This window comes from Musca autumnalis, unplaced genomic scaffold (genome assembly GCF_047663935.1).
Source record: "Musca autumnalis isolate F117 unplaced genomic scaffold, ASM4766393v1 scaffold_3, whole genome shotgun sequence".
In the NCBI taxonomy this organism is placed as follows: Eukaryota; Metazoa; Arthropoda; class Insecta; order Diptera; family Muscidae; genus Musca; species Musca autumnalis.
The window spans coordinates 18692239-18716742 of NW_027411866.1; the positions used below are offsets into that span (position 1 = coordinate 18692239).

The 24504-nt window shown below is 36.2% G+C and overlaps 2 protein-coding genes across 3 annotated transcripts in view; one reads left to right on the forward strand and one right to left on the reverse strand.

The window, feature by feature from the left end:
* The window catches only part of sbr (nuclear RNA export factor small bristles), a 99516-nt gene that overhangs the window by 69751 nt on the left and 5261 nt on the right, over window positions 1-24504 (forward strand). For both annotated transcript variants that reach the window (XM_073979233.1, XM_073979232.1), the window contains exons 4-6: window positions 8379-8900; window positions 9045-9154; window positions 24452-24488. In XM_073979233.1, the coding sequence (XP_073835334.1) occupies window positions 8379-8900; window positions 9045-9154; window positions 24452-24488 (669 nt within the window). The remainder of the gene's footprint in view (window positions 1-8378; window positions 8901-9044; window positions 9155-24451; window positions 24489-24504) is intronic.
* On the reverse strand, window positions 2594-3266 carry LOC141399891 (uncharacterized). The gene is made up of 2 exons (XM_073979244.1): window positions 3049-3266; window positions 2594-2982 (listed from the first exon to the last, which is right to left on the reverse strand). Exons 1-2 carry the CDS (start codon window positions 3169-3171, stop codon window positions 2704-2706), a joined length of 402 nt encoding a protein of 133 aa, XP_073835345.1. The 5' UTR covers window positions 3172-3266; the 3' UTR covers window positions 2594-2703.

Consider the following 24504-nt stretch of genomic DNA (forward strand, 5'->3'; position numbering starts at 1 on the left):
TTTCGAATTGCGACAAATCTGAGCCACAAGGCCTAATGTTACAGGGTTGGGGCCAATGGAGGAATTATTCTCCACCATATATCACTATGGGTCTCCGAATAACAGAAATCGTCAGAACCAATATATACATTAAAATATCGTTGGCAACTTGGGCATACAACATTTTTGTTATATTTTATACTTTTTTAGAATAGGTGTCAATTTGGACCACAATGCCTAATTTAAGAGTGGGTAAGGTTCAATGAAGGAAATATGTTCCAAAAAGGTTCACTATGGGCCTCCATACAAGTCAGCAGAACCAATGTATTCTATTGAAATATAGATTTTGGCCTATTTTGTACTTGTTTCGAATAGGTGGCAATTTGACCCACAATCAGCGTTGCCGACAGTTTTTGATTGGAAATCGTCAAAAAATCGTCAAATCGTCAACAAAATTTGAAAAATCGTCAACATGGCCCAAAACTCGATTTGGTTACGGTTCAAAGCGATTTTTTGCTGATATTTTTGCAGTAATTCAGCATGGTAAAACTGAGGACACATTGTCATTTTGAATGACAGCTTAGCGCAAATATCCCTTGCTTGACAGTGTGATCGTCCATGTTTGTCTGTACACGTACATTTTGATTGTTGGGCAGTCGGAAATCGATAAAATTGTCATTAGAAACTGGCTGACCGCTTAATAAGGACATTCGTAGAAAGTTAAGGGAGCTGGACTCATAATGCTTTTTTTTTTTACAAAAATAGATAGAAAACTTTTCAAGGAAGATTTTCATCAATTAACAAAACAAAACGAAAATTTTTTATACCCTCAGCATTTATGCTAACGAGGGTATATACACTTTCATACGGGCAAAATGTGCCTCATCGAAATAATGGTTTTAGACCCCAAGTATGTTTGGACGAAATGTGTTTCAGACAATTTGGAGTCGATTGAGCAATGTCCGTGCCTCTGTCTGTCTGGCTGGCTGGAGCGCACGATAACTCTCGAACGGATGAACCGATTCGGTTCCAATTTTGGCTTTCGTAATATTTTTGCCAAACTTAGTTTAAGTTCGGAGATGGGCTGTATCGGTCCACTCCTTCCGGTACCTCCCACACAAAAGTTCGAAAATGTTCGGAAAATTTGTGCGCACTTTAACTCTTGAAGGGAGTGACCGATGTAATTCATACTTTGCACATCCTAATACATCTACCAGATATAGATCAGGTTCGAATATGGACAATATTTGTCTACGCTTTGATTTTTGTTGAAGCGATTTGCATTCGCTACCTTCATTACGACGGTAAAAGTTTTTTCAGGGGCAAGTCCATATTTCTTGGGAAAACAGCCCGAAAGGTGTAAAAAAAACCCCTATGTCATAATATGTGGCGGTCGGAGAGCACGATAACTCTCGAACTGTTCATCCGATTTGGTTCAACATTTGGACTTCGTCATATTATATCCAAACTTAGTTTCATGGGGCAATACCTGTCCACAACTCCCGGTACTTCTCCCCAATATTTAAAAAAGTCACTAAAATGCTAGGACGATATCATGTGAATGGGGCAACCAATTTGGTCCAAATCCTAATATTTTGTCAAAATTTAGTTTTCCTTCTAAAATGGTCCATATGGGTCCTCCCTAAAGGTATCTCCCCCACAAATGTTCAACATTAGTGTCTTAGTGCAATTAATTCCTAATCCACATTTCAAATGTCCAAAAAGGGCCACAAAATTCTGAAGAGACCTTAAATACATTCGATCTGTCCGTAGGTGAAAGTTTCACTTCACATTGGCTGAGGGTATATATCTGTCGGCAAAGCCGACTGACACTTTTTGTAGCTGATGTAATTTGAATATGGGGTAAACACTATGAGAAATACAGTCGAAATCGCTTATAACGTCGTCGTTTATAACGTCATATCGCTTATAACGACGATATCCAAAAGTCCCAAATCTCTGGGACCCTTTATAGCCCTATCGCTTATAACGAAATATCGGTTATAGCGACAAATTCCGTCGGTCCCTTGACCGACGTTATAAGCGATTTCGACTGTACCTGTATTCAAGACATGTGCCTACATGTAGCCAATTCGTCTGGAAATTGCTATAAAACATTAAAAAAGCTCATAAAATCGAGTTTGAAACATTGTTTTCCTTAAAGCCTTTCGTGAAATTTCGGTCAAAATATAGTTTTCGTGTCTTATTTCATGAAATTCTGGCTTACGTGAAAAATCGTCATTTTGAACCAAAAAATCGTAAAATCGTCATTTTTCAATTTTGGGCCAAAAAATCGTCAAAATGACGATAAATCGTCAAATTCGGCAACACTGCCCACAATGCTTCATCTATGGGGCTGAGGGTAAATGGTGGAAATATTCTCCACCGATTTCAAGAGAAATCGGTAGTCCCAAATATATACAATTAAAAGAACGGTGTCAATTTGGGTGAGAAACATGATTTTCTCTATTTTGTGTCTTTTTCGAATTGCGAGCAATTTGGTCCACACGGTTGGTATCAATCGAGGAAATATTCTAGATCTAATTTCACAATAGCTCTCCTACAAACAAGAGAAATCGTTAGACCCAATATATAACCACTTAAGTATTGGTGACAACATATGTATATTTTTACTTTTATTTCTTTTTTAATTTAACAATTCACACGTTTTCCTGTGTGATACATCACTTTTGTATTTTTATTTGTTTACTAATATAATTAAACTTATATCTTATCTAGATTCATTTGACTTTTATAAATTATGGCTGCCATATCACCAAAACGTTCATTTTCAAAGATATTTAAATTTAAATCAATTTTTGGTATTGCGGCACCATCTTCTTCCCTTTCTGTGGATTTGTTTTCGAAGATTTTGGTTTCGGCTGCAGCTGTGGTGTTTTGATTTGTTTCAACTTCTTCACTTTCCGTAGGTTTGCTTTCAGAGATGTGGATTTCGGCTACAGCTGTGGTATTTTGATTGATTTCAATTGTCACCTTTGGAGCCTATAACAATAACAACAAAAGTTTATTTGTTTCCTTGTTAAGACATTTTCATTTAAAATTACGCACTTCTGTTGTCACTGCACCTTCTTCCTTTTCAAATGTTTTATTAACTTCTCCCGCTTTCCATGATTTAACCGATGTGGTTTCATCTGATTTTGAACAACAGCAAAAACAACTTGTTAACGACATTGTTGTTATTATTATTGTAAATATTTATTTTATTTTACACTATCTAATTAGAATCACTTTTGATCAGTTCAATGGTGTTTTTAATACTACAAATACATGATATATTTATCGGTTGATAATTCACATTTGCCGGCTGTCGATAATGGCTAATAATAATGTTTGAACACTAGACTGCAAAATTATTTTTATAATAAAAATGAATCCTAATATATTGTGGTTTCAATAAAACCTCACTTGGATGGATACACCACAATTAAATCATTTATAAAATAAAATAATAAAATACACATTCAAATGATTGTTGCAAATCCACAAACAGTTCTTGGCGATTTGTATTGAGTCACTTTAGCAAGTGAATTAGATAATTAGACATTTTGTAAAATTAGGAGAATATTATTTTTTGCAAATTTTCCTAAAACTTTCATTTTGGGCAGTGTCAAGCTAAAAAATAATAATTATTAAATTTAACTATGGATCTTCATATCGAAGAAATTTACACGCAATTTCTTGCTGCTTAATCTCTTACCTTCTCAAATTACTGGCTCAGTGGCAATGGAGGAAACATTCTTCATTTGGTCTGTTCCTTTACTTTTAAAAGTGGTAAAATCGGCAAAAGTAGTAAAAGATTTAACTGTTCCCATATGAATTGTATGGTGTCAGCAGTAAAGGCACGCTTTTCGAGTGAAAAGTGGTAAAACTTAAGATTCTTGTACGTAAAGGAACAGAGCTATTAAATTTCACTATGGGTCACCGAACAAAAGGAAGCTATACATCGACTTCATGTTAGTGAAACATCTGATTGATTTTTGGTCCAACAAATAGGACCATTTTGCACTTTTTTCGAATTTGTGGCAATTTGTCGAATAACGGTTCATGATACGGAGTTGATGCTAATAAAGGAAATATTCTCCAATAAATTTCGCTATAGATCTTCTAACAAGTGAACACTGTGCTACTTTTGGTCAAATTGGGCGATTTTTCAATTTGTGTCAATTTGACCCGGAATCTCTGAAGTTTGAGGCTTAAGATCTGTGGAGGAAATAATTTAAACCAAATTTCAATATGGGTCTTCAAACAAGTGAAACCAATAGACTCATTGTATACTACTAAACTATTGCTAGGTCATATTTAAGGGTTAAGTTCAATGAAAGAAATTTTCGTCATCAAATTTCACTACAGGTCTCCACATAAATCCCTGTATCCCTGATTATAGGCCTGACATTAGCCCGCTCTTGCAAGGTCATAATCGTCTGGTCCTGAGGGATTTTAATGCGCATCATGAGATGTGGCATTCGGCCCTCGTAAAAGACCAGAGAGGTACAGCGCTGGCTGAGCAGATTGATAGCTCTACGTTTTACACGGTCAATGAGGACGCCCCTACCGCAATTAGAGGAGAGTGTCACAGTTCCCCTGACATAACCATCGTGTCACCTGGTCTGACAAATGACGTTACCTGGCAACCCGTCATTTCCCTTGGATCAGACCATCTCCCCATAATTGTCTCCATTAGCAGACCACCCGACTTCATCCCTTCTGAACGCCGCACGTTCGTCAATCATAAAAAGCTGATTGGCCGAGTTTCAGACAGTTCACCAATCACCGCTTCAGAGAATTGCCCAATCCTTCTGATGTTCGGGTAGCGGAAAGGACGTTCCGGGAGATCATCACTGCTGCAGCCGCTCGCCATGTCCATGCTGGTCGAATACCCGAAGTAAGACCAAATTTCCCAGCAGAGGCGACGGGATTAGCAAATGAGCGTGATGAGCTTCGTCGCATCAACCCCAGTGACCCCAGAGTCAGGGGGCTGACACTGGAAGTTAACGGCTGGTCGGCGAGCATAAGCGGAGCAAATGGATAAATCATCTGAAGAGCTGCAACATTGGAGCCGGTATAGGTGAATTGTGGGCAACGGTTAAGTCACTCTCGAACCCTGGAAGAAGGGAAGATAGGACCTCAGTCACGTTTGGCGACGTTACGTTGACTGACCCGAAGAGGTGCGCAAGTAATTTCAATCGACAGTTTGTCGAGCATCCCGAGAGTGACAGGGCGAAGAGAAAAGTATTACGTCGCATCAGATCTCTTCCTGCCGAGGATGAACCACCACAGTTTACAATGGATGATGTTGCCAATGCCATCAGGAACGCTAAATCATCCAAAGCGTTGGGCCCTGATGGAATCTCCTTGGTAATGTTGAAGCAGCTGGATGAGCCGGGAGTCGAGTATCTCACCAAAGTCTTCAACTTGTCGCTAGCCACCCTCCTTGTTCCCGAAGTCTGGAAAATGGGCAGGGTGGTCCCACTACGGAAGCCAGGCAAGGATGCCAACAAAAGTGAATCGTACAGACCGATTTCGCTTTTGTCGCCCGTAGCAAAGACACTTGAGACCTTGCTCCTCCCCAGTATCAGAAATAGCTATCAAGTCAAGCAGCACAGCACGACAACAGCGCTGCACGCCATTACCACATATATCTGTAAAGGACTCAACCAGAGACGGCAGTGCGATAGAACAGTGATGGTGGCGCTTGACTTATCAAAAGCCTTTGATACAGTCAGGCACTCCACGCTGTTTGAGGACATTGAGCAGACAACCCTCCGGCCAAGCTTGAAACGTTGGATAGTCAACTATATGTGTGGACGCCAGTCGTACGTGGAATTCAGGAATAAGAAGTCCAAACCCCGTAGAGTGAAACAGGGAGTTCCCCAAGGTGGGTTGATATCTCCGGAACTGTTTAACCTCTACCTCTCCTGTATTATACCCCCTCCTACGGCATTGAGATCGTGACGTATGCGGATGATTGCACGATCCTGGCGTCGGGTACCTATCCTGATGACATCTGTGAGAGACTGAACAACTATTTAACCGATCTTACCACCTTTTTCCATTTGAGGAATATGCAGATTTCCGCCACAAAATCTACAGCCACTCAGTTCACCAAATGGACAGCGCAGTTTGGACGTGAGTTGAATGTCGTGGTCGACGGTAGCAGGATTCCGACCACAAACTGCCCTAAAATTTTAGGGGTCACATTCGACACTACATTCACGTCGTGCGTACACGCCACAGCTATCTGCGACATGTTGAAAAGTAGGAACAAGGTCCTCAAGTCCCTGGCCGGCAGCACTTGGGGTGCAGATAAAGAAACCTTGTTGACCACATATAACGCGATAGGTCGGTCTGTGGTAAGCTATGCGGCGCCAGTCTGGTCCCCGAGATTGTGTGATTCGAACTGGAAAAAGATTCAAACTTGCCAAAATGCACTCCTGAGAACAGCGACAGGGTGCCTCCTCAAATCTTCAGTGGACCATCTACATAAGGAGGTAAAGCAACACAATGAGATGCTTTCGTTGCAGTACCTGCTTGGATGTTATCGTGTGAGCCATCCCAATCACCATCTTGTGGGTAGGCCCGGCCCATTCAGGGAGATCAGGAAGGATATCCATGCTCTAGAGGGAGAGGTCCAACAATACAGGAGAGAACCCCTAGATCAACAAGCATATCAAGCAGGATTGAATAGCATTCACACGGACGCAGTTGCCAAGGCCTTAAGCAATTATAGTGTGAATAAAGTACTCGGAGTACATCCTCCATCTATCACAGCTGAGGAGCGTCAGCTGCCACGACAAACCAGAGTAGTTTTAGCTCAACTACGCTCGGGATTTGCAGTCGCCTAAATTCGTGTTGGGCGGAAATCTTATCGCGCCGTGCAAGACATCTGCCCAGTATGCGGCATGAGCCCGCCCGACACAGAACACCTTTTCAACTGCCCCGCCAAACCTACCCATCTAACTCCAGTGGACCTGCGGCTACATCCCATCGAAGCAGCCATTTTTCTGGAACAGGAGATAGACCCAGAGCCAGATTGAACAGAGGAACGAACATATAAACATAATAAAAACACTGTTACAACAACAACAAAATAAATTAAATCGCTAGATACAATATATTTATGTATAACAAAAATCTCCGTGCCCATGCCGTATTTGTGGTATATTTTCTATATTTTTTAAATTTTGCCCTTTTGACCCGTAATACCTTACGTTAGTGGGTTATGGTCAATGGAGGAAATATTCAACATCAAATTTTGCCATAGGTCGCCGACAAAAAGTTAATTGTAGACCTACTATTTATCAAAGAATTTATTAGATTTATTTTGGTTACACACTTTTTTGGTTAAATTTGACCTGCCTCCATATGTTCTCAATTTTTTCTACTATACCTCACTTTAGCGAGTTGAGGTTAATAGAAGAAATATTCTACATCGAATTTCACTATAAGTCAACGAACAACAGAAATTCAAAAACCCAAAATAAATCAAAAAGCATTGCCACTTTGAGTAAAATTTGTTTTGGGCAATTTTGCTCTTTTCCCCAATTTGAACCACAATACCTTATATTAGGAGGTTGAGGTCAATGAGGGATATTTTCTACATCACATTTCAACATAGGTCGGCAACCCAAATTTTTTTGTAGACCTATCATATATCCACAAAAATATCGGTTTTATTTTGGTACACACATATTTTTGGTCAAATTTGAACTTTTTCCGAAAAGGTTTACATTTGGCCTATTATACTTTACATTAGCGGGTTGAGGTTAATGGAAGAAATATTCTACATATAATTTCACTAAGGGCTCCAAGCAACAGAAAACTGTAAATCCACAATATATAACCACAAAACTATTTTTGACAATTTTTGTGTAAAATTTATTTTGACCAATTTTGCAATTTTTTCCCAATTGTTGACAATTTGATCCACAGTACCTCATGTTACGAGGTTGAGGTCGATGAATGAAATATTTCCAATCAAATTTCACAATAGGTCGCCGACAAAAAGTTTTTTTGTAGACCTACAATATATCAATAAAAATATCGGTTTTATTTTGGGTACGCACATTTTTGGTCAAATTTGAACTCTTACTCTTAACTCACGTTAGCGAGTTGAGGTTAATGGAAGCATAATATATCCACCAAATATTGTTGGAACCTTTTTTGCCCTTTTTTTGACAATTTTGCACTTTTTCCCAATTGTTGACCTAAACTACATTGTATTTTACTATGTTACTCGGAACAAAAGAAATCGCTATATATAACTTAGGTCACAAAAATCTCAGTTCCACTTGACCTTTTCTATGAAATGTCTATATTTTTCCTAAATTCCCAAAAATTTCTTTTTCTATTTACATACTTATTTTTTTTTTCTTTTCCAGATCCATTGCGGCCAACGTTATGCCAAAGATGATCTTATACGTGCCCTGCTGCACAATCTCACTCCAGATGTTTTCATACCGCTTTTTTGGCGTACAGAGAAGAATTGTGTCATTTTCTTCGTTGACGACTATGCCATTGCTTCACGTCTCATGCAATTGGATCGTAGTGTACAAATGTCAGATGGTTGTCGCCTTGCTGTACGTGTTCGTGAAAGTTGTCCCATGGTACCGGTCGATGAAGAATTTAAGGAGAAAATGAAACTAGTTATGGCAAAACGTTATAATCCAAATACCAAGGCATTGGATCTATCAAAATTTCATGCTGATCCAGATTTTCGTCAAACATTTGTTGGTCTACATCGTACCGCTGTAATGTCGGCAGCATTGGATATTATACAAAAGAATATACCCGATTTAGAGGCTCTTAATCTAAATGACAACGATTTAAGCACCATGGAAAGTTTTCGTAATATTGAAACAAGATTGCCACACCTGAAGATACTCTATTTGGGTGGTAATAGTGTAAGTATTTTTTTAATACATCAATTCAGATGCTTAAATATTTCATGAGTGGGAGAAAAATGAACTCTTTCTCTACGCGTTATTCTAAAATATTTCAGATGTAATGGAATATTAATTAAAATTTATTTTTGTTTTTTTTTTTAGTTACCTTCCTTGGCCACATTATTGGTGTTCCGCAATGCCCCCATCATCGAATTGGTCTTGAAGAATAATCCCTTGCGTCAACGTTATAAAGATCAATCCCTATATGTCAGGTATCAAAATTTAATATTTCTCTAATTTGACACTTTGTTTATTGTCTTTGTGTTTACAATGAAATGCAATTTCAAGCATTTACGCAGAGAGTGGAGAGACTTGATAATCTAATTATCTCTTCGCCGCAAATACTTTGCAGTTTGATGGAACGTACACCAACGAACTGTATGCGCATAATTCGTCGTGAATATGGATGAATGTTGTGGTTTGTAAAATGGCGGTAAAGAATCTTAATTTACAAAAACAATGTCTTTTTATAGAAGCCATGGAAGTAGTAGTTGTTATATAGTACAATAGAAGGTGTTTTATAGAGAAAAATAAAAGACGTCGTGTTGTATAGAAAGATCTACATGTCGTCGTTAGGAACATCAAACAGTTTTCTCTTGGTCAGGAGATGTGAAAACCCCTAATGCAAGACTACACATATTAAAAAATATCAAAACGATTAAACTAGTCATCATACAGAAAACCCCGACTTCCTTTATGGAGCACAATAGGTCCTTCAATAGAACAACTATATGCCTTCTATAGATGCCTCCATGTAGAAGATCAACTAGTTATCGTACAGAAGAACGACTGACTGGTCATCCAATATAAAGGCCAATAGGTCCTTCAATAGAATACCAGTACTTCTATAATAAGACCTTTCGATATTTGACGTTTGGGTATTCTTAAGAAGAGAGGAACAACTGCTCTTCTCACACGAAAAATCAATATGTTTTATTATAGAAAAAAAAAAATGAGATGTTTTCTGGTAGAAGATCAAAAGGTCTTGCTATAGGAAGACCTATGAGAACATCAGCAATTTGAAAAGTCCGGTTGTTTTTCTACAGGACGACTTTTTGGTATTATATAAAGATAGCTTTTAGTCTTCTTTATGAATACAATTTATTCTTTCATAATATAACTTTTGATCTTCACCTTATGACACTTTATAACAAGAACTTTCAGTCTTCTTTAGGAACACCGTTTGTTCTTCTATAAATATATAACTTTTGATATTCAATAAGAAAAATATTTTGTAGAAGAGCAACTGGCCTTCTCACATGAAAGATTAATACGTTTTTGTGAAGATAGCAATACATAAAAATATCAATATGTCTTATTTAGGAAGAGATATGAAGAGATCAAGGAAATCACATGAAAATATGGTAGCCATATAAGACGATCAGTTTTTCATTTTCACGAAAAGAAGACACATATACAGTTGAACCTCAATTAGCCGGGAATCGATTATCCGTAAACCTCCTTTATCCGGGAAAGGAAAACACATAATTATACCCTCAGCATTTATGCTAACGAGGGTACATACACTTTCATAGGGGCAAAATGTGCCTTATCGAAATAATGGTTTAGACCCAAAGTATGTATGGACGAAATGTGTTTTAGACAATTTGGAGTTGATTTAGCCATGTCCGTCCGTCTGTCCGTCTGTCTGGCTGGCTGGTGCGCACGATAACTCTCGAACGGAGCAACCAATTCGGTTCAAAATTTGGCTTTCGTAATATTTTGCCCAAACTTAGTTTAAGTTCGAAGATGGGTTATATCGGTCCACTCCTTTCGGTACCTCCCCCACAAAAGTTCGAAAATGTTCGGAAAATTTGTGCGCACGATAACTCTTGAAGGGAGTAACCGAGTTGGTTCATACTTTGCCCATCGTGAAATGTGTACCAGACTTAGATGAAGTTTAAATATGGACTCAATCGGTCCACTCCTTTGGGTACCTACCCCACAAAATTTCGGAAAAGTTCAGTTTATGACCTGCTCTCGAATCGCTTTGATTTTTGTTGTAACAACTTGTATTCGCTGTCCTCAATATGATGGTACAAGTTTCATAAGGGGCAAGTCCATACTTCCTGAGAAAATAGCCTGAAAGGTGCAAAAAAACCCCTATGACACCGTGTGTAGTGGTTGGAGCGCAAGATAAATCTCGAACGGATCTGCCAATTCGGTCCAAAATTTTGCCTTCGTAATATTTTGTCCAAACATAGTTTAAGTTCGAAGATAAGCCATGTCGGTCCACTCCTTCAGGTACCTCAAAAAACAAAACATTGTTCCACAACATCCCATACGGGACAAGGGAGACTTCTCTCATATCAATGAGTGCACCCCGATTCATATTTAGCTCAATGATATGGGACCTACTGTTTATCGCCGAGTCCGAACGGCGTGTCTTAAGACACCACATATGGAGAAGTTTTTCAAGGCTGAAATACTCAGGAAGTGTCGCCAACATTACTAAGGGGTATTCTGCCACCGTTGAAAAATGTTTGATGTTGCAAGGCGGGCGTACATACCATTGCACCACGGTGGCACCAGGTACCTCCCTCACAAAAATTCAAAAATCTTCGGAAAAAATATGCGCACGATAACTCTTGAATGGAGTGACCGATGTAATCCATACTTTGCACATCCTAATATATCTACGAGGTATAGATCAGTTTCGAATATGGGCTATATTTGTCTACTCCTTCTGGTACCTCTCACACAAAATTTCGGATAAGTTCACTTTAAGACCTGCTCTGGAATCACTTTGATATTTGTTGAAGCGATTTGCATTCGCTACCTCCATTACGACGGTAAAAGTTTTTTCTGGGACAAGTCCATATTTCTTAAGAAAACAGACCGAAAAGTGTAAAAAAAACCTATGTCACCATATGTGGCGGTCGGAGAGCAAGATAACTCTCCCTCTCGGGCCACAAAATTCTGAAGAGACTTTAATACATTCGATCTGTCCGTAGTTGAAAGTTTCACTTCGCATTGGCTGAGAGTATATATCTGTCGACTGACACTTTTTTACTTGTTTTTAGTTCATTTTACACCGATTAACCGTGAAAATTTTTTTGATCCGGGGTTATAATTAATTCGACTAAATTTCAATGGACGAAACAGTACACAAATGACATATTTTAGAACAGTTTTAATCTTTTAAACTTCAAAATAACTTCATAATTAATCATATTCATAAATATTTGCAAGAACGCACATTTTTGATAAAAAAAAATATATGAGACACAGTGTTACTCCATTATCCGGGAAAATCGATTATCCGTAATGGCTCCGGTCCCGCCCATCACGGATAATCGAGGTCCGACTATATATATTCCTACACAAAGTTGTCAAAGACTTCTTGGCCTTCTATAAAAACTCCATTCATATCCCATGGATTCGGAAGAAAAGGCTGAGAAGAAACTAAATTTTATTCACCTTCCTACGGTGGCAAAACTAAATCATGTTTCCTTTTAAGTTTCCTTCAACTTCGTCCTTAACCAATCATCCTTTCTACATCATACTACATTTTACAATCACCGATAATAGCTTTGTTCCAGAACTAAAAAGTTTTTACAACTTTTACGACTTTTACACATTTTACCAGAAAACCCGTTCCCGTACACAAAAAAGTTATAAAATGTTCGCTTCTCTTTAAACAAAAATGGCGCTGAATGGCGTTCTCTTTAAAAACTTTTTACTCGACAACTTTGAACGTGTAAAAAAATAGTAACATGGTTGCCGGCGTCTGATTGGCTGATACGCCGACTTTGACATTTGTTCCAGTTTTTTTTGACGTATTTTCCATTTTTCCGTTCCCGAACTATTTCAAAAAACTTTTGTGTGAGAAAAATGTTTCTACAGTTCTCTCTTTTACGAGTTTTACTATTAAAAAGTACGGGAACGAAGCTAATATTACAATTACTTTAAATCTGAGATTGTAAAGGGCAGGACACCAAACAAATCATGTAATAATACATAAACGTTCCGTCATTTACAAAATCCCTTCTACAGAGGAAATACAGACATTTTTATTTTTTCGTTTTCTAACTCATTTCCCAATTCACAATCCACGGCATAAGAATAATTTTTGATTTAGGGTAATAAAAATAGGTATAGGTTATTGATATGAAATGATTTTATCAAAAATACCATGCCCCTAGGGTATCTCCGCCTTTAGGTAACGAAACATCAGCAGTTAAATTTGTTTCACTTATCTCCTTTAGTTTGGTTACAGATTTCCAAAAAAAAAAAAAAAAAAAACAAAAGGTGTGACTTTATTAAACCCCATGAAAAATGTTTTTTAATTACTATAATTAATTAATAACCAAAAGTTTCAATTCTTCTGAGAAAAACCTAACCTCAATTTGAATACACAACTGTCATAATTTGTTGGTTAAACATTATTTAGAAAGCAAATACATTTTGTTGTAATTGATTTTGGGTACAATTAATGAAAATACCCTACAAGAGGCTTAAAGAGGTTTTCACAGAAAAAAAGAACAAAAAAAAAAAAAGAAATAAAAAATTACCAAAAAATATAAAAAGGAAAAAAAAACAATAGAAGAAAAGACAATAAAAAAATAAAACAAAATTGAGCGGTAATAAACTAGCGTATTATCCATTAATTGGTTATCAATATATTAAAAAAAAATGTAAGAAATATTGTGTTTTCTTTTCTGTTAAATAAAACAAAATATCTAATAAATAAAATAATAAAAAATATTTTCCAGTCGCCATTGCCGTTACAGAAAAACCACTTACAAATTTTATTTGTGTGGTTGATTTTCAAGCTGTGTAAAAGTTTAAAAAGCATTTTGTGTTTTTTAGTGTTTAATATCCTCATTTGTTAATGGGATATTTGTATCATAACACTGCACAATTGCTATAACTTTAACTTGCTATAACTAAACTATAAAACGGCAAAAACAAAAATTCCTTTTATAAGGAACTTTGGGGGGAAATGGTGTTATAAAAATGGTTCGCCAACACAATGTTCTTTTTAGGATTAACAATAATGGTGTGGAAACTCTTGTCTCTTCTTTTTTTGAGGTTAGATATACACCAAATGGAAAATCTTAAGGCATTGTACAACAAAAAGGCGAACAAAGTACAAAATAATAAAGAATATTATAGATAAATAAAATAACTATTAAAAATAATACACAATTAAAACAAAATAACAATACATAAATAAAAATATAAATAAATTATAATAATTATTAAGATGCACGATTGTTGCAATATTTTCAATGTAATTTATTAAAACAATTATTGTAAAATAATTGTATTTTAATAAAATACAATTAAAAATAAATTATAACAAATAAACAAAATGAATAAATAATTAAAAAATTAATAATAAAACAATAAATAATAATTGAGAGGAAAACACAAATTAGAAAATATATACAAAAATACTAAAAATATATTTTGCCATATTAAAGGGATCTTAATGACTACTTTACTGCTGCTCCACAAAAGAAAAAAAAATAATAAAAAAAAACTAAAAAATATGTATAAGAAAAAACACAAAAAAGAAAACAAATTTAAAAAATCTCTTTTTGTCTTCAATATTTTTTTTAAATTTTTCCTAAAAAGCCTTGCAAATATTAGGCTATCAAATCAAAATTTATTTGCTTTTTCAATAAATAATTTGGCAAGCATTTTTTAAATGATTTTAATTTTTAATAGATAATGGAAAAAATGAAGTACTTCTGCAGTTGAAACTCGATTTTTGAGGACTCAATACTGCATAATGGTAATAAATTAAGTACTTACGCAGTTGAAACTCCATTATTCAGCTCTCTATAAAGTGCATGCCCACCCAAAGACATAGCAAGCATCACGGTTTCCCATATCTTTTTTGTTTTAAATGTACTTTAACAAATTGCGTACAATTTTGAAGGGTGATTTGTGTTATGTCTTTGGAGAAGGGTGCAGAAAAATACAAAAAAAAAATTATTTTTATAATAATAATAATTGTTCCACAACCATCCATGATGGGACAAAATTAAAAATTATTATTAATTTTATAAATTATTGCTAATTTTTTAATCAAGTCATATTTTTAGATTGCAATTTCTTGTCCCAGAGCATTCTGTATAATGGAATTTCAACTGTTTTCAAATTATAACAGTTGTGAATCTTTCGCAGCAATTCCCGTATTTGAGTACGAGTGGTTTTGAACGAAATATTCATCTTCATTGAGATGATATTCATGTAATCTAATTTATTTAGAAGAAAAAAACATAGATCGAATGCGGGAATAAGGCCTCTTACCTTGAAATTTAAACCGAAGTCGTGAAAAAAATTGAAAAATTTAAATTTATTTATTTATTTTATATCGCGCAACACATTCATTAGGAAATGTGTTTACATATAGTAATTTATATAGATAACAAATAATTTATTTTGAAAAAAATTGTATGAAGAACCTTTTGTTTTCTCTATGAAATCTGCAACCATCCATCTAAACATTCAAATTGAAGATTACTTTTCATCGCCAGACGTATTAGCTCTGTTCCTTTACGTGCAAGAATCTTCAATTTTTACCACTTTTTACTCGAAAAGCGTTCCATTACTTCAGACACAATACAATTCATATAGGAGCAGTTTACAACTTTTACTACTTTTGCCGGTTTTACCATGTTGTACTCTTACGTTTGAGTAAAAGATTTAGTTGTGCTTTTATGTTGTAAATAAAAGACTTATTGATAAATTAACAAACTTAAGCACGATTTATTCTGTTTAATTCTGGAAACTGAAATACGTTACAATTGATGTGCGTGTTACTACTTGTGGTGTAATACAATGACTGTGTTGTCTGAATGACTGAAAGAGACTGACTGAGTGAGAAAGAGTATAGCATGAGGGTAGCAAGTGTGTGTGTGTGTATGTATAATAACAATGATGCCTAGTTTCTGATTGTTTACAGTAGAACCCTAACATCTCCCTTTTTGAGACTTCTCGGGGGTCCGGGATATTGGCTGTACAGGGTTTCTTCGAGAAGTGATGCGTTGTGGGTGCATAACCGGTGATGATGGTGGAGTTGTGAAATCTTCTTCCATTGGTGGACTAATGTTGAAGTCTTCTAGTAGGATTTGAAGAGGAAGATTATCATTTTGCTCTGCAGGTACATTTTCATCGGTTTCTGTTGCTCGGAGTTGATCTGCGTGAGATCTCACAAGAATTTGTCTCTTATCCACTTGAATGAGAGTGTTGTAGGTAACATTTCCCACTTTGTTGATAATTTCACCTGGAACCCAGTAGCTTTTATTACCTTTGAAGTGTTTAGCGTAGACAAGATCTCCAGTGATGAAATTTCGTTGTTTTGTACCATGTTTCCGGTTGTATTGTTTCTCCATTTGAATGTTTCTCTCTCTGCTCGCTGGTGGAGGCTTTGTTATTAAATCGAAAACTGTTCTCATTTTTCGACCTAGGAATGATTCCGCTGGAGAGAGTTCATTAGGTGAGTTTTTGTTCGGTGTTGAACGATACACTTCTAAGAATGTTTGTAGTGCATTAGATGCCGTCTCCTTTCCCTCTGATTTTTTTAAAGATCGTTTGAGAGTATCGACGAATCTTTCTGCTTGACCATTGGAACTTGGGTGATATCGAACTGTTCGTGTGTGTTTGATTCCTCGTTGAGAACACCAATTTTCAAAATCCGCTGAGGAAAATTGTGTTCCATTGTCGGATACGATTTGTTCAGGATTTCCAAACTGTGAACAATAAGTTGTTAGTAACCTTAATGTTGCTGCGGTCGTGGTTGATGAAGTTTCATATATGACGGGATATTTGGAATATGAATCCACTATTACGAGGTAGTAAATGCTTTTTACAGGACCTGCGTAATCTATGTGAACACGTTCGAGAACGCGTGTTGTTGTGGGCCAAGGACAAAGGTTGGTTTTGATGGGACTTTTTGCTGCGAGTTGGCAATTGTTGCATTTCTTGACGTAAGTCTCTATGTCCTTGTCTATGTTTGGCCAATATACGTAGCTGCGTGCGATAGATTTGCTTCTTTCTGTTCCTATGTGTCCGCGATGCAGTTGTTTGAGAATTTGTTTTCTGTAGCATTCGGGTACTATTATGCGCGTATTGAACATAAGACAATCATCTGTTATTGATATTGAATCTTGCCTGTTGAAATATGGAAGAATTGAAGAATCTATGCTGTTTTTGTTTTCTGGCCAGCCGTTGTATACGTAGTTTGAAACTGTTTGTAAGGTTGAATCCTTTTTGGTTGCATCCTGTATCATTTTGAAGCTAACTGGCAGTGTTGATACGGCGTCTGTGATGTCATATCTTATGTCGTTTTCTAGGTTGATTGAAGCTATGATGTACTCGTCTGATGGTTTTTCATGTGCGCTTATCAATCTTGACAGAACGTCTGCATGTCCAAAATCCTTTGTATTGGTATACTTTATATCGAAATCGTAGGTGAGAAGGATGAGAGCCCAACGTTGTAACCTGTTCGCGGTGTAGACCGGAATACCTTTTTTGGAACCAAATATGGTGAGCAATGGCTTATGGTCGGTATGTAGGGTGAATTTTCTTCCGAAAATCATTTTGTGGAAACGTTGTACGGCGAAAACTAGTGCTAGTCCTTCTTTTTCGATTTGACTGTAATTTCGCTCCGTTGGAGTAAGTGATCTTGAGACGTGATGAATGGCTTTGACACTGTTGTCTGGGTAAGTATGGTATATTACCGCTCCGATGCCATGTGATGATGCGTCCGCTGCAATGTGAATTGGCAATGCTGGATTGTAATGAGTTAGTAGTAAATCCGATGTTAGAATGCGTTTGAATTCGTTGAGAGATTGTTGACATTCTTTGGTCCAAATGAATTTGTGATCTTTTTTTAAGATATCATCTAGTGGTTTTCGGATGTTTCTCATGTTGTGGACATACTTTCCATAGTGGTTTATGGAGCCAAGTAAAGATCGTACTTCTGAAATGTTTTCAGGGACCTTCAGGTTCTGTATTGCAAGAATTTTATCTGGATCAGGTCGTATGCCATTTTTATCTATGATTTGACCTAGATACTTGATTGATGGTTTGAAAAATTGACATTTTTCGAATTTGAGTTTGAACCCGTAATCTTGAATTTTCTGTAATAACAAATTAAGATTAGTTTTGTGATCGTGAAGAGATCTACTTGCCAAGACTATGTCGTCTATGTACGCTCGTGCTCCTTGGATGCCTGTGCATAGCTCATCCATGATTCGCTGGAAGGATCCTGGTGCTGATTTTATACCTGGAGTGAGGCGATTAAATCTGTATAACCCTTTGTGAGTATTAATAGTTAGCAAGTCTTTGCTTTGATCGTCGACTTCTACTTGTAGATATGCGTCAGAGAGATCCAAATGACTAAATATCATACAATCGTGACAATCTGAGAGAATTTCTTCAGGAGTGGGCAGAGGATACTGATTTGGTTCAATTGAATTGTTGAGACCCGTGGAATAGTCTGCACAAATTCTAATTTTTCCGTTCCTTCTACTTACGACTACTGGCGCTGCAAATTTTGAAGAATTGACTGGTGTGATGATATTTGCTTTTTCAAGTCTATCTAGCTCTGTTTCTATTTCTGTTCTCACGGCATATGGTACTGGGCGTTTTGCAATGAATGTTTCTTTTGCGTCTGGAAGAAGTTTAATATGCACTTTGGTTTTTGTACAAAGGCCAAGACTGCTGTTGTCGAAAACAGGTTTGAACTTGCTTCTCAGGTTTGATATGTATTCATCGTTTGATATTTGGCGACACCAAGCTGAAATTGGTTTGTCCCAAAGGTTAAAACTTTGTATCCAGTCGATACCCATTATGTTTAAGTTATCGATTTCCGTGACGTAACATTGTAGAGTTAGCGTTTTGTCTGATACCGTTATGTTGCATTGACACTTTCCGATTAGGCTGATGCTGTTGGAATTCACGTCTGTTGCAGTATCATTTGTTTTGTGTACGTGAGGCTTACCTATGTATTCCCATGTTGATCGTGATATGATTGAAATATCGGATGCTGTGTCGATTTGTAATTTGACTTGTTTCTTGTTTATCTCCACGGTGGTATATTTTCGCAATTGTTGAAATTGGAGTTGCTTCGAAGAGAATACAGCGTTGGCGTTGTATTTTGTTTTGTCCGACTTGACTGCAGTTTTGTCTGTAGTGGACTTGCCTCGTTTTGCGCTTTTGCAAAAGTTATCCTTGTGACCTGTCTGCTGACACTTTGAACATTTATGATTTTTAAATGGACAGTATTTTGAGTAATGCATGTCTCCGCATAACCAGCAGGGCGTTTTAGGAATTTTATGGGAATGCTTGTTGTTGTTCTTGGCGAATTTCTTGACTGCGCATATTGATTGCGATTGATGCTCGATCAATGTATTGTCTGTTTTCAAATCCATGAGTCGTTGAGTTTCATCTACAAGAGTGTCTAGAGTTGTGGAGTCCTTTGCTTCGTCTAGCAATTTGAGTAAACGTAAGCGAATGTCGTTGTCTTTGCTTGATTGTAAACCCAAGACATAGATTAGACACTTGAATTGATCCACTTGCATTTCATTTAGCTTGAAGAGTTCGCACTGTAAGTTAACTCTACCGGCGTATTCCTTATAGTCTTCTCCTTCAAGTTTTTTCATTTGCAAACACTTGTAGCGTTGAGACACTTGAGTTTCTACCTTACCAAATAGTTTGTTAAGTTTCTCCAGGGTGTCTTTGAGACTCATTTCTGTTGGATTCTTTGGAAGAACGTAGTTCCTGAATCTTTCGTGAACACTGTTTGACATCTTTCTCCAGAGTAACGCAACTTTGTCATGATCGTCCAGAGATTGGGCTTCTTTTTCGAAGACATGTTGGTAGCGATTGTACCACGCTTGAAAAATTAATCCGCTTTCCGGTTCATAAACGAAGTCTGTCATGGAATGTGAAAGAGATTCCATCAATGCTGCTTTTGAAGTGCTGGGACTCGTAGCATCTTTGGTGTTTCCAGTACTCTGTGCTTGAAGTAGATTTGTTAATTGTTGCAGTAACTGCGTTTGAAGATTCATAGCCGCTTGCTGTTCAGCTAGTAATTTCACAATGTTCTCGCTTGACATTTTATGTGCAGTTGATTTTTGCGTAGATGAATTGAAATTAAAGAATTTATTTCCTTATTCACCGTCCTCGTCGCCAGTTGTTGTACTCTTACGTTTGAGTAAAAGATTTAGTTGTGCTTTTATGTTGTAAATAAAAGACTTATTGATAAATTAACAAACTTAAGCACGATTTATTCTGTTTAATTCTGGAAACTGAAATACGTTACAATTGATGTGCGTGTTACTACTTGTGGTGTAATACAATGACTGTGTTGTCTGAATGACTGAAAGAGACTGACTGAGTGAGAAAGAGTATAGCATGAGGGTAGCAAGTGTGTGTGTGTGTATGTATAATAACAATGATGCCTAGTTTCTGATTGTTTACAGTAGAACCCTAACATACCATTTTCAAAAGTAAAGGAACATACCAATTATGTTTCGAATAAAGTATAGTTTAAGTTCAATACCTTAGATTCGGCATGTCTTAAAGGGTCATCCAGTTATATCAAAAGGGGCTCAAAATATGATTACCAAAAGAAGAATTACCAATTTACCCCATCGAACAAACTAAGCTACACTAATCCAAAGATTGTCAAACTCAATAAAAAATGTATGAACTGAAATTGTTTATACCCTGAGGAGTGACTACAACGACTCATAGGAACTTTATATTTAGCATCCAAAGTTTACCTTATATCCTCTATCACCTATCAACCCTTCACCAGTTTATATTAGATTTCTGTTAACGAAAGAGGTAACTGCATTTGTTTGTAGTCTTTTTGAGTTAGGTAAGGTTGAAAAGCGACGCAAGCGTGTTTTACAGACATGCATTTAAGTCAATATTGTATTTACTGTCATGGATGGGCTCAATACAAAGTCTTTTGTAAGAGATAGGCTCAATATAATAAAAATTTAGGAAAATAAGGCAAATCAAAATGGTTTTAGAACTCACATATGATAAGAACAAATCGCTCTCACATAAATTGAACTCGATCTAGCTATGTCCGTTCGTCTGTCCGTTTATTTTATACCTTTTAAAGGAAGTAACCGATTTCTTCCAAATCGTAATATTTCTTCTATACGTAGATCAAGTTTGAAGATCATCCACCTCGAATTTATTTATTTATTTTTGATGATCTATAATCAAATTCTAAGTAGATTCTCTCCCTTGGCATAATAGACCTCAAATGAGGTTTTCTGCGTCAAGTCAGCATTCATTCGAAAAAGTGCCAAATTGATCTAAACAAACCCAGTAAATATTGGGTCTATCGGTATCTCTTGTTCGATGACCCATAGTGAAATTCGATGGAGAATAGTCTCTCCTTTTACAGCACCGCCCCCAAATGAAGTATTGTGGGTCAAACCGGCAAGAATTGGGAAAAAGTACAAAATTGATCAAAACCAACCAAAATCCAAATTGACATAAATATTTTAGCGGTATACCTTGTGTGTATCGGTTTCTCTTGTTAGGTGACCCATAGTGAAATTCGATGGAGATTAATGTTTTCTTTGACAGCAACGCCCTTAAATGACAAATTGTGGGTCAAACTGGCAAGAACTGGGAAAAAGTGCAAAATTGACCAAAAATCCAAATTGACATAAATATTTCAGCGGTATACCTTGTCTGGATCGGTTTCTCTTGTTAGGTGACCCATAGTGAAATTCGATGGAGAATAATGTTTTCTTTGACAGCAACGCCCTTAAATGCAAAATTGTTGGTCAAACGGGCAAGACTTTGAAAAAGTACAAAATTCACCAAATCGAACACATATTGGCACTAATATGTCGGTGATATTTATTGGCTGGCCTATAGTGAAAAAGGATGGAAAACAATTGATTATTTGACCTCAATCCTTTATATTTAGTTACTGGGATTCTAATTGCCAAAATAGAAAAACGTCCGATAAACGACCAAAAAAATATTTCCCAAAATAGCTGCAATATTTTCGTGGTATATAAAGGACCTACACAGTTATATAATTCAGTGGCCCATAGATAAATTGGATGGAGAATAATTTCTTATTTGATCACAACTCTCTAACATTAGGTACTGGGATTCAAATTCCCATCAATTTGAAAATAAAACAAAGAACAAAGAATTATAAACCCAAATTAACACCAATATTTTCACGGTATGTAATAGACCTACACAATTCTCTTATTCTGTGACCCATAGTGAAATTCGATGGAGAATAGTCTCTCCTTTTACAGCATCGCCCTTAAATGATTGTGGGTCAAATCGGCAAGAATTGGGAAAAAGTACAAAATTTACCAAAACCAACCAAAATCCAAATTGGCATGAATATTTCAGCGGTATACCTTGTCTGGATCGGTTTCTCTTGTTAAGTGACCCATAGTGAAATTCGATGGAGATTAATGTTTTCTTTGACAGCAACGCCCTTAAATGAAAAATAGTGGGTCAAACTGGCAAAACTTTGAAAAAGTACAAAATTCACCGAATCGAACACATATTGACACTAATATTTCAGTGATATTTATTGGCTAAACTATAGTGAAAAACTATGGAAAATAATTTATTATTTGACCTCAATCCTTTATATTTAGGTACTGGGATTCTAATTGCCAAAATGAAAAAAGTCCGAAAAACGACCAAAAAAGTATATCCCAAATTAGCTCCAATATTTTCGTGGTATATAAAGGACCGACACATTTATATTATTCAGTGACCCATAGTTAAATTGGATGGAGAATAATTCCTCCTTTGATCTCAACCCTCTAACATTAGGTACTGAGATTCAAAATCCCATCAATTTGAAAATAAAATAAAAACAAAGAACATAGAATTACATACCCAAATTAACACCAATATTTTCACGGTATGTAATAGACCTACACAATTCTCTTAATCTGTGACCCATAGTAAAATTCGATGGAGAATAATCTCTCCTTTTACAGCATCGCCCTCAAATGATGTATTGTGGGTCAAATCGGCAAGAATTGGGAAAAAGTACAAAATTTACCAAAACCAACCAAAATCCAAAATGACATAAATATTTCAGCGGTATACCTTGTGTGTATCGGTTTTTCTTGTTAGGTGGCCCATAGTGAAATTTGACGGAGAATAATGTTTCCTTTGACAGCAACGCCCTTAAATTAAATTTTTTTGGTCAAACTGGCAAGAATTTGAAAAAGTACAAAATTGACCAAATCGAACACATATTGACACTAATATCTTTTTGATATTTATTGGTTGACCTATAGTGAAAAACGATGGGAAATAATTGATTATTTGACCTCAATCATTTATCTTTAGTTACTGGGATTCTAGTTGCCAAAATAGAAAAAAGGTCCTATAAACGACCAAAAAAGTATATCCCAAATTAGCTTCAATATTTTCACGATATGTAATAGACCTACACAATTCTCTTATTCGGTGACCCATAGTGAAATGTGATGGAGAATAATTCCTCCTTTGATCCCAACTCTCTAGCATTAGGTACTGGGATTAAAATTCCCATCAATAGAAAAATGACAAAACGACCAAAAAATTATATACCAAAGTTGACACCAATATTTTCACGATATGTAATAGACCTACACAATTCTCTTATTCTGTGACCCACAGTGAAAAGCGATGGAGAATAATTCCTCCTTTGATCTCAACTCTCTAACATTAGGTACTGTGATTCAAATTCCCATCAATAGAAAAATGACAAAACGACCAAAGAATTATATACCAAAATTGACACCAATAGTTTCACGGTACATAATGGAGCTACACCTTTTTCTTGTTCGGTGACCCATAGTGAAATTTGATGGAGAATAATTCCTCCTTTGATCTCAACTCTCTAACATTAGGTACTGTGATTCTAATTCCCATCAATAGAAAAATGACAAAACGACCAAAGAATTATATACCAAAATTGACACCAATAGTTTCACGGTACGTAATGGACCTACACCTTTTTCTTGTTCGGCGACCCATAGTGAAATTAGATAGAGAATAATTCCTCCCTTAACTTCAGCCATATATCATTAGTTACTGGGGTTAAAATTGTCATTTGTGGAGAAATTACCAAAAACGAATGAGAACTTTATAACGAAATTTGTACCAATATTTTTGTGGTATATAAAGAACCAACACAAATGTATTATTCGTTGACCCATAGTAAAATTGGATGGAGAATAATTTCGCCTTTCAGTTCAATCCTTTAACATTAGGTATTGTGGTCAAATTGACAGCAATAACGAAATTTCCAAAACACCCTCATAAAAATTCAAAAATTGTCGATTAAGTGCAGTTTAAGGATCTACATAATTGGTTCGGTTTAGCAGAACATAAAACTTCTTTTTTTCATATCTTCTTTACAGCCATTTGTATTGTTTAAATTATTTACGTTCATTGTAAAACCTCGTCAAATTACTCATTTTCATATCGCGTTAATCATCTCTTAACAATTTTATATATTCATATTTTCTTTCGATTCACAGCGAAGTTAGACGCAAATTCCCCAAATTAGTTAAATTGGTAAGTGGTAAACAAC

Coding starts and splice junctions, on each gene's coding strand:
- LOC141399891 (XM_073979244.1), bottom strand. CDS start 3,171: ATGTCGTTAACAAGTTGTTTTTGCTGTTGTTCAAAATCAGATGAAACC. Junction 2,983..3,048: donor AAGGTGCAGTGACAACAGAA/GTGCGTAATTTT, acceptor TTATTGTTATAG/GCTCCAAAGGTGACAATTGA.